This window comes from Anthonomus grandis, chromosome 2, assembly GCF_022605725.1.
Source record: "Anthonomus grandis grandis chromosome 2, icAntGran1.3, whole genome shotgun sequence".
Taxonomy (NCBI): Eukaryota; Metazoa; Arthropoda; class Insecta; order Coleoptera; family Curculionidae; genus Anthonomus; species Anthonomus grandis.
The window spans coordinates 15,939,338-15,956,060 of record NC_065547.1 but is presented as its reverse complement, the minus strand read 5'-3'; the positions used below and the strand labels follow the sequence as shown (position 1 = coordinate 15,956,060).

General features: G+C 32.6%; 1 protein-coding gene across 1 annotated transcript in view; it reads left to right on the top strand.

Annotated features, from left to right (window-relative positions):
• LOC126733602 (uncharacterized) overlaps positions 1–16,723 on the top strand; it is a 189,196-nt gene that overhangs the window by 159,297 nt on the left and 13,176 nt on the right. The window contains exons 4-5 of the mRNA XM_050436970.1: positions 7,149–7,242; positions 7,300–7,426. Coding sequence (XP_050292927.1) covers positions 7,149–7,242; positions 7,300–7,426 — 221 coding nt within the window. The remainder of the gene's footprint in view (positions 1–7,148; positions 7,243–7,299; positions 7,427–16,723) is intronic.

The following is a 16,723-nucleotide window of genomic DNA, read 5'->3' as shown; positions in this document are numbered from 1 at the left end:
CAGATCCCGTCTAAAGAGTAATTAATCCTGTAACACCTGGAAAAAATGACTTTAAATGACTAAAACTAACTAAAATACTAACAAAAATTTTCAAATTGATTTTAAACAAGTTAAACAGAAAATCACTTGAATATCTTTATTTTATATTAATATTTCTTTAGATTAATTTAAAATGACTTCAAAGATCGAAAAATCAAATAGAGACTTACTTCAAATGTAGGCATTTATAGTAAGCTTAAATGTTTTAGAAGAAATTTCAAATAGCCTTTTTAATTCTTGTAATCAAATAGAAAAGTACTTCAAATACCTGGAAGAGAATTTAAATGACTTCAGATAAGTGAAATTAAAAGTAATATAAAGGGCTTAGCTTAAAATGACTTTAAATATCTAAAATCAAGTAAAAAATTACTGTAAATGCCCATATGAAACCTAAAAAGACACCTGGAAGAAATTCAAAATAGCATTAAATGCCTGGATTGAGGTGAAAAATCAAGGGCGTACCCAGGCATTCAGCTAGGGGGGGGCAGCTCATACCTGTTTCGAGAAGATGGTCGGTCGGGTATATTAAAACAAAAAATCATGAAAATTTACTTTTATTTAATTAGTTTGATTGACACAAAACAAAATATTATATATATTTAATAATCATAATATATATTTATATTAATTTAACAGTAATCTGCTCGGATTTGCCGAAAATTTGTCTATGACAGTCTTTTCAATAAACTCACTGCTTTCTTTTAAATAATTACGATGTATGCTCATCAGACATCAAGCCTTTCTTCACCCATGGTGCTTCTAAGCCACGTTTCAACTCTTCGCAGCGTACTGAAGGACCGTTCTACGGTCGCCGTGGTGCATGGGATAGTGCTTAAAATAATCAATGCCTTTCTGACAGCAGGGTAAAAAATGTTGGCCTCATTGAATAGATCAACTACTTCTATGTCCCTTAATGATCATCTGATAAAGCCTTCTTCACCCATAAATTATGCCAAAGGTTCAGTTCTCCGGTGATATCCAGGTTAAAAAATTCTTGGAATGATTCTGCGTTCTTGTGTAAGTCTGTAATGCTGGTTGGTCTTGGTCATATACAAGGAATGTAGCTTACTTAAAGCTTTTCCTTTAAGAGTATTTTCTTGGGAGAGTTGAATATTCAGTGATGATTGTGCCACCAATATTCGTTATTATTGTCTGATGGCGGATTACTTCTATGCGTTTGTTTGTGAGCAAGACGTGAAACCGAAATTTCTATGTTTAAATCCATTGCAACAGCTCGCACTTTTTGAAGCATTTCATTACTTATTCTATCAGGAAATTCGCGGTCATTTCTGAGAATGTCCTTGATATTTTTGATGACACCACCGTAATCATGTCGATCGATTTAGCTTGCAGTGCACTAACTACTGGTTCTAAAACTGCTGAATATGTGGCTATTGTTTGTAGAGCAATAATAAACACTGGTCTTGTAATGGCTGAATGCAACTGATATGCAGATTTTCTGGTGGAATAATTTCCCTCTACGAATAACGTTTCTAGAGATTTCACAAGCTCTGGGAAATTTTAAGAAAACTTTTTGATTGATTTATATTTTTTGGACCATCTCGTCTCACATAATCGTGATAGGTTTGGAACGTAGTTTCGACGTGTAGTCGATTCTCAGAAAAACGTTATAACATCCTTTACAGTGGTAACAGTATTTCTAATTTCTGGCACTGCGTTCGCATCATTCATTGATTTTGTGACTTGAACAATAAAAATAAAAAACACGAGAAGATTTTTTTCTCAAAATGGCTTCTACGCCACCCTCTTTCCCTGCCATTGTAGAACAGCCATCGAATCCAAACCCTATGCAATCCTTGATTGGGAGGTTAGAACTAATCAAGAAATTGTGAATTTCTTCGGAAATTGCTGAAGCATTTTGTGCTTTTAGTTCAACGAACCCTACTTAAATTCTTCTTTGATTTTCCTTTTGCTTTCGTCGTAGAATCGCACGCGAACGAAGAGTCCCCTTATCATGTGTACCGCAAAATACAATACAAGAAATAATTGATGACAGTATTTGTCTGTTTTCATCGATTGCTTTTTGGTGTCCACTTTGCAGTTGGATTATCCACAGGAACATTTTCAAGAAATTTTTTTGCAGCATTTGTCGCTTTTAGGTGAAGGTTGGTCGTTGCATGCTTTCGGCAGTCTTCATGCATATTTTTGAACTTTATATATGGCATGACCATAAATGATCCCAAAATTCCTCTTACAGTGCTGATGGGCGGAGGGGAACAAAACACAATGCTTGCAAAGAGCACCTTTTAGTCGCTTGAAATATACTAGCTATGGTGCATATTGATTCAACCAAGCATGATTAAATTTTCTTTTCAAATGGCTTGCATCACTTTCAAAATCGTAATTTTTTAACAACTCCTTCTTCTTTTCCGTCGACAGCTGGGTAGCCAACCCAACATAACGACCCAGATCATTTTCATGATAGCCATCGTCTACTATAATTTCAGGATCGACGTTGATGTCATAAGTTTGTTGGGACGTCGATGGACGTCTCGGCAACAGATATATTTACAGGTTCTGTTGGAGAATGTGATGCTTGTCCAATGTTAGCATGCAATGATTTTGGCATTATATGAGTAGTTTTATCATGGTTGTCATTTTCATCGCTTCCGCTTCCACTGCTACTTTCCCGACCTTTTTTTCTTTTTTCGCGTGTTGTCCCTAAAAAATGCTTACACAAAATTACTCTTACGGTGTTTAGGCATAGGAAGAAAATACGGAAAATAAAGATCAAGATACCTATAATAATATGACATTCAAATATCATTTACTTCGGACTTCCTATCAGTAAAAGTAAAATTGCGTGCAAAATTGCAAAATTCGTTAACTTTACGCGGTTTGAATAAAGAAATCAAATAATCATAATAGGTTTTGTTTTGTTTTGACTCACCTCTTTCAAAAAATTTCCTGATATCCATTTGACAGAGTAGTTCCAGTCTCCAATTATTACACAGTAAACGTAAATCAAATCTCGTATCGCCGTAACTAAACTATATGACACTATGGCGCATGAAATATTCGCTCGCATTAAACTCCGAATTGAATTGAATTGTATATTTCTTGTCTCGTCGTCTCGTCGAACTAAATTGCCTTGCTCTGCCTCACGATCCCGCTTATATATTCAAATATTCCTGCTCCCGAAATAAGTAGAAGATACTCGACTCTCGATTCTATTTTCGTCCTTGTCTCATACTTGCTATCACTGCCTTTCCTTTACAGCTAAAACGTTCTTTGTGGTATTGCTATTCAATAGAAGATGTCGCTATTGACCGTATAAATTGATGCCATTTTAGATTTCTCTTATTCTCTTTACTGGAAAAAGTACTGTACTAACGTCCGTAACTAGATAGCGCTAGTTGTTGTTTTGTTCCAATTATATTCGGCTTTAATCCTAGATGGCTCTAATGGTCTCGTCGGGAGAGGAAACTACGAGATGCGACGGTTTCGCGGGAGATTTAAATTATATTGAGTCGCTAACAGTATCGAATGTTGTATGTAGAATATTTAATTATAGATAAAAAAATATGAAATCAAAATATCTGACTGAAAAATTATTTTGTTTCTAACACTTCATTTTGCGCAGACAACGTAACACATTTTTAATTCCCACTTGCCAGGAAAATTGACGTTTATTTTATCTTCTAGAGGGGAGGCAGCTGCGATAAATAAACCCCCTGCCCCTACGTGGGTAGGCCCCTGTGAAAAATTACTTACTGGAAGAAGCTTGAAATAACTTCAAATACCGAAAATCAAATAAAAAACAGTTGGAATGACTGAAATTAATTTAAAATGACTTTAAATATTGGAAAACAAATAGTGCATACTACAAATGCCTGAAATAAATTTGAAATAGGTCTTTGTAATATCATTAAATTACCAAGATATTACGTTAGAAATTAATTAATACCTGGCAGAGACTTAAAATGAAGGCGTGGAATTGAAATGCAAAAAATAGAAAATTACTGGAATACAAATACAAATAATTGTGTATGTCTGGAATACGAGATACTCCTGGAAAAAATTTAAATTATTAAAATGTGAGAAATCTCTGGACACATAAAAAATTACTTGAAGTACCTGGCAGATGTTGATTTTCAAATATTTGGTTATTTAAGGAAGTTTTTTTAGGTCTATGAAATTTCTATCTTGACTTCAGGAAATTGAAGTCATTTTAAATTTCTACTAGAACCACACAATTTACATTCATCTTAAGCTTCTATCCAGAAGTACACTACCGCTCAAAAGTATTTGCCCACCATGTATTCTTTTTAATATTTTAAATTAGATACAAAAATCTTATCTTTATACCTATTTTTAGATTGTATCTCTTTTGTAAATTGCATATATGCTTAAACAGCATATCTATCAACTATGGTTCATTGAAAAACACTGAGTATTTAAAAATAGTCTTGCAAATAACAAACAATGTAGTGAAAATATGCACTTCTTCTAAAAAACTAATCTGTTTACAGCTCGTTTCCGATGAAATTTGAAACATTTTAAGGTGTTTAGTCTTCAAGAATTGATTTTGTGTAACATTGGTAAATAATTTCGCTTGCTTATTGACGATTGTCACCGTTTCTTTGCTGGTTTTTCAACATTCTTTAAAATGGCTAAAGCAAAAGAGTTATCTGTAGAAACAAAAGGTATTATCATTGGACTTCATAAGGCTGGAAAGACTAACCGTCAAATTTCGACGGATTTGGGAATTCTAAGGCGGACTGTCGATTATAATGTTAGGAAATTCACCAGAGAAGGGACTATTAGCAACAAACCTCGATCGGGAAGGCCAAAGACAACAAGTTCAAAGGAGGATTTAAATATTATAATTACAAGCAAACGCAATAGACGCCTTACCGCCCCTGAAATCACAGCAAAAATCAACAAGGAGCGTAAAAAAGCGGTCAGTGTTTCGACAGTAAAACGGCGACTTTATAATGCTGGTCTTAAAGGACGTTTAGCTGTATCAAAACCGCTACTGAAGGATGTTAATAAGAAGAAAAGACTTGAGTGGGCCCAATCACACAAAGAATGGACCATTGATGACTAGAAGAAAGTTCTCTGGAGTGACGAGTCGAAATTCGAGGTTTTTGAAACGAAGAGGCGAGTTTTTGTTCGCCGTTATGCCAATGAAAGGGTCGCTGAGAACTGTACGGTGGCCTCAGATAAACACGGTGGTGGTTCGGTGATGGTGTGGGGTTGTTTTGGAGGATCTGCAGTGGGCGATCTAATTAGAATAGAGGGAATTCTTCGAAAAGAGGGTTACAAAACAATTTTAAGTGACAATGTACTTCCTTCTGGTACTCGAATAATTGGGGAAAACTTCATCTTTCAACATGACAATGACCCTAAGCACACGTCGAAATTGTGCAAGTAATATTTAGGTCAATTACAAAGGCAACATCTTCTGAAAGTTATGGTATGGCCCCCACAATCACCGGACCTCAATCCTATCGAATTACTGTGGGATGAACTGGATAGACAAGTGCGAAAATCATACCCCACATCAAAAGAAGACTTGTGGAGGATCATCCAAGAAGAGTGGCACAAGATACCTCAGGCATTGATTTAACTAGCTAAGGCAAGTTTGCGTTAGCTAGTTAAATCTGTACCTCAGGAAATTTTGGAACAAATTAATTAGAAGACTACCAAAACTCTGTGAGGCTGTTATTAAAAATCGAGGCGGACATGTAGATGAATCCAAAATGTGATTTTCTTAAATTTACTTAATTGAAAAATGTATTGTTTATATTCATTTTGTTATAAATAAACCGTTTCATAAAAATAACTGATGGGTTTATTATTTTTAGTTATAACTTTAAAACAGTAATATGTGGGCAAATACTTTTGAGCGGTATTGTAATTTTTCATTTTATTTCAGTGATTTAAAGCTAGTTTAAATGTCTCCCTGGCATTCGAACTATTTTTGTTTTGTTTCATTCTTGATATTTTAAGTCATTGTAACTTCTAACAGGAATTTATTTTTTACTTAATTCTAGGCAATCAAAGCTATTCTGAATTTCATCCAGGTACTTTGAGTAGCTTTTTAATTGATTTCATATTATATTTTAATATTCTTCCAGTGTTTCAAAGCCAGTTTTTATTTAATTTCCGGTATTTGGAGTAATTTTTTAGTTTATTTTAAGCCATTTTGAATCCAGGCATTTGAAAATGGTGTTTTAATGTAATTCAAGTTATTTTATTATAACTTTGAAAGCCTGGAAAAAATTCAAAATAATTTTAAACGAGTGGAAAACAAACTAAACGTTACTTTAAAAAAAAAGTAAAACATAAAGTAACTTTAAATGCCTAAAAGAGACTTTAAATTACTTCAAATGGCTGAACTAAAACTAAACATTACCTTAAATGCTTGAAAGAAATTTAAAATAAATTAAATGCCTGGAAGAGACCTACAATTGATTCAAACACCTGAAATCTAGTAAAAAATACCTTGAAATGGTAGGAATAAAATAAACATGCCCAGAAAATTGAGATTCATCGAATATCTCATTTATTTTTTTCACTTCGAGCTTGAATCATTTGTTGAACCCAAAAATGGATAGTGGAGGTCAGTTTTTAAACATTCTCTACATTTTCAAGTCCTAGGTTTAAAAATGTATATATCGAAATTTAGAAAAAAATATGTTAGATCAAATTGCTTAAAACGTTAATGTAGAATGCAAAACAACAATAATATGTAATCGTTATTTATGTAACACATTTATGCCTCATGAGCCGTAGGCATTTGCCTATTCTCGTCAATTCCCATGAATACAAAATGTAAATTTTACACACGTGTGACATACAACATTTTTTCCACTACTGAAGAAAATATGAAAAAAAAACAAATTACTTTACGCACCAGTGCGTAAGAAAACATCAAAAAATTGTTTGACAAAACTGAAACTTTATAAATCCTGGGAAGTGTGTAAAGTGACTACTTTACGCACGGTAGTAGAAAATGTATTTTATGTAAAATAAACAATTTCATCGTACATCCAAACAACTATCTATGCATTTATATTTATCTTTAAAAATGATTTTAAAATGTTTGCTTAACGTTCCGTACACCTTCTCAATTCTTTCAGATACATTGTGATTTTTGACATGAAGGACGTATGCATCGGACACCTTGCCAGAGTCAGTTTGCCAGCTTTAAAATGTTTTATGTATTACATTCAGGTAAGCAGTTTTCTTTTTATTACTTGAATATTTTTGATTTTTTTTAATTTTATGCAGGATGCGCACCCTTGTCGGCTAAAGCAGATCCACGTATTAAATACCGCAAGTTGGATTCAGCACGTGATGAGATTGGTCGTGCCCCTGGTGCGATCGGAGCTATTGAATTTAGTTAAATTTCATAAAGGTAAGAATGGGTAACAATAACCATGTTTAAGTTTAACACATTAAATATAATCCCTTGTTTTACAGGCGATATATATACAACACTTAAAATACATTTTCAAAATTTGGACACAGCCAACTAAATAGACTACTTAAGTTATTCTTTAAGTCTCTTTGCATTTGTTACAAGTCCTTCCCTATGATATAGAGCATCGTATCGTCAGAAAATAGGATAATTTTACACTTTTGTGTTACTTCTATCATATTAGTGTTATAAATCAAAAACAATAATTGATCTAAAAACATTTCCTGTGGTACACTGTATTTTAAACTTAACAATAGACCCGGTAAAATAATTTTTATAACAAACTCTTCGACGCAAATATGACGTAAACTAATTTGAAAATATTATCCTTAATTCCTTAATGCTCTAATTTGTTTAGCAAAGTGTTCCTATCTACTGTTTCAAAACCTCTCCCGAAAAACAAAAAAAACGGCCAAAACAAAGTTCACAGTCCGCCCTAAGAAAATCCTCACAAATGCCACAAACAACAACAGATATGCAACTGTGATTCTTCCTAAACACTGATTGGTTAGTAACAATTATTTCATTAATCAACAACTGTTCCTTCACAAAAACTTTTAGTACTTTCTCATAAATAGGCACCGTATTCATTGAACGAAATTCGTTATATATTGTCATTTATTTTCGGAACAGGAATGACAGTCGTTAATTTCCATGATTCTGGAAAAATACCATTGCTCATTGACGTGTTAAAATGACATGTAAAAGACGGTTACCAACAACATACACCTGTTTTGAGATATCACGTTCGCCACCACCTACAATTTCAAACGTTTTTACTATATCTTTGTGCCTATCCATTGTTAATTTTTTAAAATGACTAAAATATATGATTATGCACTATGGTTCCAATAGAGTCAAATTTTCCCAAGTGGGCCACTCAAAAGTGAGTTTTGAATTTCCATGTACCTTTCGATTTCAAATGATAGTTCAAGGGACGAAAAATGATGCAAGTAGTTTTCGCAAAATATAAATTTTTCTATTAGTTATAAGCAATTGAAATTTTTTAACGAAGTTTTTTATTTTGACAATATCTTGGTTGATACTTAAATAATAACACATTCTTCACGTTCTAAAATATTTTGCACATCAAGTGAATCATAGGCTTTGTAAATTTAATTGTTTATTCATCACAAAAATTAATTTTACAATAAACAAATACAAAAGTTTACATGTTCTCATATGTTTACGGAAAAAATGAAAAAAGAACATTGTTCAGATATTCATAATGAACATTTAAGCAGAGGAAAATTTTTGCTAAGTATGAATAAGCAAATACCCCGAGCGTTTGCGATGTTCCTTGGTCCTAACTGCCAAAGGTGTTTTGGTTTCGCAAACATATGAGTCGCCACACTCACAAGGGATCTGGTAGACGCAGTTTTTGGTGTCTGCTGTAGATTCTGGCTTTGTTTTGGAAACAGAACTTCTTATTGTATTGCCAGATCTAAAGGCGGGTTTTAGATTAAACTTCTTAGCAATTCGTCGGATTTTCTCGGATGTACCTTGTATATATGGGAATGGGAGATGCCCAGTTGATTCATCCTCTTGCTTGGTTCTGGTTTCCTTCGCCATCAACGATTCGAGCGCTCGAATCCCCTTATGTACAGACGCATTAAGGCGCGTACAGACTTGCACATGCATGCGGTGAGAACCTTCGCATATGCGTGCGTACTCAAACCATTCACGCTCAGAGCATTCGTTGAAATTAAAAAACTCCGCATATGTATGCGTGCTCAAGTCGCTCCATCCATTCGTGAAAAAATTTCCGAAGAGTTGATTATGGTTAGTGCCGCTTTTGTGGTTATTAGGAGCCTATTAAAAACGAAAAAACAAAAGAAAGAGTTTATGGTAGATGATATTTAAAAGAAAAACTCTACAAATGAGGTCCGATTAACTATCAGATTTGGCTTTAGTACCTAATAATGGACAATTTAAAAACTTTACACGTATATCAGTTAGAAACTTTGAACACCTTTTAAGTAATATAGGCCCTAAAATAATGACAAAAGATACAGTTTTAAGAAAGGCCATATCTGCTAAAGAGCGCCTACTTATAACATTAATATTTCTGGCAACAGGAGATTCCTATACAAGTCTCCAGTATCTTTTTAAAGTTTCGAAACAATCTATTTTACAAATAGTATCTGAGGTGTGCTTAGCCTTAATCGAATACTTGCGAGAGTGTTTAATTGTAAAGTATTGAAACCAAACCAAATCTTTATTCTTATTGAATAGTTATACAAGTAACTATTACACAAATGGAAAACAAAAAAACTTATTGGAAAGTATCTGTTGGTTATTCTGGTGTATAATTTATTAGGTTGAATGTGGTAATAAAGTTCTGTAGAGATATGTTCCGTCCAGATGTATCCATATGAATTGAAGGCTGACTACTCTCAGTTACTGCATTTTTGGAGGGTCCGAATAAGACGTATATTGACTTATGGCAGGGCTAGGAAGAGAGGAACTAACAGTCTACTAACAAGAGGGAGTATTAGTCTTTATTGCTGAAAAGAGTTTCCAGAAGACATCCTTTCATAGTTTCCTATTTCTTCTTCAAAAATATATTGTTGATAGCGTGTTCGACCATTATTTCTGCTCTTTTAGAATAGGTTCTCAATTTTGATGCGATGTACATCTATGGGCAAGATGTCAAACCGATCTTGTGTTTTCTCTTGTCAGAGTGGAGAGATATTTTCTTTTTCACCACTTCCATTTCCATATTCAGTTCTTTTGAAATTGACTCCTATGCCATCATCTTTCTTCGTTTTTGAAAATAAAAACTTATTTTTGAATCCCATAATATAGGTTTTTTAGAGATCTATTAATTCTAAACACTGTTCGTTTGACCACTTCATTTTTGAGTGACTAGCCACTAGTCACAAATATTAATAAAATTGAACTATGGGCACTAGTCTCGGGAATGGAGCAAAAACCTGTCTAAATTGAGCGCGCACGCACACGTATGTTTCTGTGATGCGCGTCAAAAAACCGGCACCTTTCTGGCTCACGAGATGCGTGCTCAAGTCATTCGCGAGGGGCAACGCATGCGGCGAGAGACTACAAAACCGTCTATACGCACCTTTACGTGTTGCGGTCTAGACTAACGCAAGTCACTTAATTCCAAGATTCTGCACAAAATCTGAATACTTAAATACAGTTTTACACTTTGATTTGCTGAATATCACTTTTTGTGCAAAGTGAGAAAATTTTACATTTTACATTATTTTCATTTACAGGTTGATAACGATGATATTGTCGTGTTTGCTTTATCGTTTTCGTTTCAGCACATCGAGATTCCAATTTTTTTCGGTGCGTCTCATACTCGATTTTCGTACAAAAATCGAAGTTGATTTTCTGAAAATATCCCCGTGCCAAATGATAAACTTCTTTGGTCGTCGTAATTCTTTCGGTGTTTTTTTTTCTGTAAACTAGCACGATATGCGCACCTTTTTACGGTGCCGCCAATACCATCGCACGCCCCTTTGCCGTGTGCTGTGGCGAAAAAGTGTCACTCTGCCGGCATACCAAAATCGCTTTGATGATAACACAAATTGATAAAATTGTATTTGTTTTTATACTGGGACCCGGCGCCATCGGAAAAATTATAAATGTTCTTAAAACACCAATTCGGCCGAATTTCTCTTCCAAAAATGCGATAAACTTAGTGTTAGATAAATGAGCTGCAGTGGCGTCGTGGTCTGATTTTTCGGAAAAGACGACATAAATAGCATGTTGGAAATGACCATTTTCTTTGAAGTATACAACGTAAACATAGAGAGTTGCTTGGTTTTTCGACCAATATTGTGATTGTATGGCATTTTGAACCTGGAAGCGTATTTACATACTATACTACAGCACAGAGCACCATAGAACTCGGCGGCTCTGCACCGCAGTATAATATGTAGTTGAGAAATGCGCTTATTTATCACTACATACTATACTACGCTACAGAGCATTAGAAAGAAAAATGTTTTTATGTGATTTGTTTGGTGCTGTAAAATTGGTAGTAATAGAGTGAATAAATGTGTTACGATTATTATTGGTTTTCGTTTCATTTTTGTTGGTGATTTTAATATACAAGATGAGGCGTGTTAAAATATTTAATGAATTCAAAGCTACTTTCAAATTTAAAAACAATGTTTTGAAGGTGTGTTATTTTCTTTTTATTTTACTCATCTACCTAATATTATCTACCATAGATTTGACATGATACCTACCTATAGACAATATTACCAAACTTAAGGAGTTTATACAAACACCACTATTAATCAGTAAGAAAAAGCTGTAAGAAATCATTCCATAATTTAGTAGGTCTATTTTATATAAAAAAATAAAAAAGATGATACCTAGTATTCATAACAAAAAGATTAAATTCAATAGTACCTATCTTAACTAAAATAGCCCTAGAGGAAAATATTGATGACATGTTTTTTAAAGATATGATGGATACTTCTAACATAGAAGTGATCACAAATGAAGATAACAGTAAAGAAAAAGATGACACACTTACGTTTTTTCAACAAGATATGGTTCCAAATTTGCCTTTATCATCTTTACATCCAGATGACCTACTTAAGAGAAAAGAAGTTGCGGTAGAATAATTAGGTCAAAATTGTTCAAATCTCGTACAGATGGTTAAAAGAGACTCGACTCCTAAAGCAACAAATATAGAATGAAGAATATTTGTCGTGGAAAAATAATTATATTATATAAAAATAAGTACAGCCTACGTCCACAAGTAGAAGATCGCAAAGATCTGGAATGATATCTGGATCAAAAAGAATTCAGGCAGGAAGGCCAGCAAAAAATAAATAATCATCCGAAAACGTAAGGTTCCAAGCTCACTGAATCAAGCTGAGGACTGCAATAGCTATAACGCCAAATATTATTAAAAAGTTTATTTTAGGCTAAATAACTATAATAAAATACTAATTTAGATACTAATGCAACTAATTAGATAATAAAGTTAAGATACTAACATAAAGTTTCGTAGACTGAGATATTTTATTTTTATTTTACGTCAAGTACCTGTATTTATTTTTCTATTAAAATTAATCTAATACAATAATCTCTTATAGTCCTATCCTTACTTGGTGCACCTTCTAATTCTAAACAATTTGCAAACTTTTCTGAAATTGCAAAAAAATTTAAAGCAAACTTTAGAAGAATACTTAACGTAGTCAAGCTTAACCACTGAAGGAGTTTTTAATTTAGTTTTTAATTTAGTTTTTAATTTATATGAATTGCAGACTAATATAAATCAACTTTTGCACTATTACTATTTTGTGGTTCAATATGTGGCTACGTTGAACATTTTTACCAACATAACGACATTTTTCGCTATTTTAGAAAAGTTTACCCCACCATATTATCCATACAAGCAGATTAATGATAAAAAATATAAATCTGTACATTCTGAAGCGAAACCTATATTTTAAAATTAAACCAAATTTAGGAATGGACTAAAGAAATTACGTTTTACGTGTACGTATTTACGTACCTTTAAAAACCCACAATCCACTATTACAATTTTTAAAGTACAACACACCTTTACAACATTAGGTATTTGTTTTCAAATTTTCCAGTCGCATTATATTTATTAAATATTTTAACATCCTATATGTTGTCTTATATCGAAATCGCCAGAAAAAAATTATTTACTAATTATTTTGTATATTATGTATTTTGTATATATTAATTGTAATTATTTAAATTAATAAATAATTACACAATAATTAAATGTGTTACTACCAATTTTACAGCACCAAACAAATCACATAAAAACATTTTTCTTTCTAATGCTCTGTAGCGTAGTATAGTATGTAGTGATAAATAAGCGCATTTTTCAACTACGTATTATACTGCGGTGCAGAACCGCCGAGTTCTAGGGTGCTCTGTGCTGTAAAGTCTGCCCAACCAATCTGTAGCTAAGCGGTATCGGTGCGGGGAACGTGGTTGTAGACTAGACCCGCCTCATTTCATTCATGAAATGGCCAGTGACGTGCGAAATTTTATAAACCGATTACACAGATTTGAATGTATTAAATATTAAAAAATATGGTTTGGTTTTAATTTTAAAATAGGTATTTGTAAGTAAGATATTAATTTGGAAATTAAGGTCTTCTAAAATATTTTATTTGTAAATATGTAAGAAAAAAATGACAGACAAGATTAGGGAAGTTTGAGATAAAAGTAAAGTAAAGAAAACACAAAATTTGTAATACACCTACTTAGTTTATTCACTTAAAATAAGAATGCCGTACTCGATGCCTGGATATCGCGAGGGAAAGAGCACGGCAGATAATCCCAATTATGCTGTTTAAACATTGAATTTACTACATAATATGTATAATTTAAATTATTATTTAAATAAGTATAATCAATTTGTACCTGTTGAAGATATATTGCTAACCACTCCAGTAACAGTCTCACTCTGCCAGCATTTTTTAAACGTTAGGTCATTGTCTATCCAAGTTTCATCTAAATAGGCAATATTGCGACCTTCGGCTCGGTGTTTTTTTATTTCTCTTAGGTATTTATACCTTAAAGATGTTATTTTTGGAAAATTTTTTTCTTCTGGCAATTTTTGCAACAGCTTTTTGCTAGTAGGCACAACTTTAAACCCATATAAATTCGATTTATTAGGTGTTTAACTATTTGAAAATGAAAGTTGTCGTCTTGTTCCACCTTCGTCATTCGCGGTCTTTTTTTGCCGGGACTAGAAAGCATTTTGTTGGGGTCCGTCCGCATTCTTTCTTCATCTTCTTTGTGAATTTTTTTCACGATTGAAATGCTTACGCCAGTATATTGAGATACTCTTTCAAGTTTGTGCTTTACTGGTAGATTAACGAAGTTATTAGTAGCTTCTTCATTTCAAACCCTAAGAATTTGTACAAGAAGTATATAATCCTGATATTCGATTTTTTTTAGTCAACGTTCCAATTCATATTACTTATATTTATAGACATTTTATATTCAAAATAACCAACATTAACTTTAAATCTTTTTTGTTTGTAAAGCAATCGAGCTTGGTTTTATTTCATTGAATATGATTTTTATTTATTACAACATTAGGTACATAATTTTTGAAATTTAGTGTCGCATAAATTATGATTTTATTTTAATGTTTTTTTTTTCATAACTGTGCTTAGGCTTTATAATTCTCTTATTATATAAGTAAAATGATATATATTATATCATTTTACTTACCTATAAACATTCGCAATCACTTCCCTTACATGGCTATGAATAAAGTTATTCATTTTAACGTAAATAACACAAAAACTGTTAAAAATTATGAACTTTAACAACAAAGAAACAAATAACACAAAACAACAACAAAACAGCAACAACAATAATAGCAAATAAACTAAACTATGCTACACTACTCAAAAGTCATAGGTCAGAAATTAAGTAGGTACCTAAAAATACAGCAATAAAAACAGTTTAATAGCTCAAAAGTATTAACATACGCCGCCGCCACTGAATCCACAAGAAATCGATATTATTCCGAGAATTACACAAAACCTGGTAGGATGCGATCCAATAAGATAGAGAAAGACAGAGAGCTGCATAAAAATAATAAATTAATGGCCGCGATGTCATCAACCAATCACCTGTCCCCAAACAGCGAGATGCTTCCGCGAAAGCACGACGTTGCCGGCTTTGTAAGTTTTATTAGGAATTTCGGATAAATGTTAGTCAATATTGGATTTTATAATATGCAAAACATTAGCAAATAGAACTAAAAAATATGGTTTGAACTGCATTACATTATTTATTATCTTTTTTATGATTAAATAGCTTAATTTTACCATTATATTTACTTTTCATTCAATACTATTTCATTTTTGCAATAAGACGTGACAACGCTTCAAAATTTCGCCCGCATTCTTTTCGTAGACACAGATCCGATGGTCAAACTGTAGTGTAATATGTAAATACGCAACCTGGAATGAGTAATTCTCCGAGAAATCAAGTGTGACGATGAATTCTCCTGTGATTGAGAGTAAGTACTGAGTTCTCTTTTGAGTTCCTCAAGATATGAAGCCTGGGATTTTGCCAGAAAATAATGTTTTGAAACCACAATAAGATCTGCAAAAAGATTACGCACAAAAACAGCAGTTTTCTCGGAAACAGTTACAATCTGGCATCTGTAAAATAAATACTTTAATCTTTGGAATAAAAGATCAAAAATTGTTTATATACCGATTCAGATTTTGTGCAGAATCTTGGAATTAAGTGACTTGCGTTAGTCTAGACCGCAACACGTAATGCGTCTGTACATAAGGGGATTCGAGCGCTCGAATGTCAATAAACAAACGCTCGGCGTATTTGCTTATTTACACTTAGCAAGAATTTTTTTCTGTTTAAATGTTCATTATGAATATCTGAACAATGTTCGTTTTTAATTTTTTCCGTAAACATATGAGAACATGTGAAATTTTGTATTTGTTTATTGTAAAACTATTTTTTTTTATAAATAAACAATTAAATTTACAAAGCTTATGATTCACTTGATGCGCAAAACATTTTAGAACGTGATGAATGTAAGATTACTCACTTTTTTCAAGTATCAACCAAGATATTGTCAAAATAAAAAACTTTGTTAAAAAATTTCAATTGCTTATAACTATAATTATAATAAAAAAATGTATATTTTGCAAAACTACTTTAAGGCATCATTTTTCGTCCCTTGAACTATCATTTGAAATCGAAAGGTACATGGAAATCCAAAACTTTTGAGAGGCCCACTTAGGAAAATTTGACTCAATATAAAAGAGCATGAAATTTTGTGGACGTGGTATATCCTTTATTATACTAGCAATGCTTTATACAAATTATTTAATAAGCATGGTATTGCATAATGGATTACCATCATCTATATCTACTTTTTCTATGAATTTTTCTGGTTCGAACCTCATTTCATCTGGAAATGCTTGTCTTTTTCTAGGTAAGAGAGTACGGTTTTTCCAGAGTTCTCTTGGATTGTTTTTATTTAAATCTGATTTTCCTGTGTAAAATCTTTGTTTTTGTGTCCTTACTTTATTGACAATGATATTTCTTTTCACTTTGTATTCCTGCTAATTATGTTTGCTTCATAATGTCCTCGCTTCCCTCCTTATCTCAATATTACTCTATTTTTTATTTAAATACTTTTGGTCTTGAACTATCTTAGCCTTGGGACACATATAATTAATAATAAATATTTCCAGCATCTCCAATAAATGG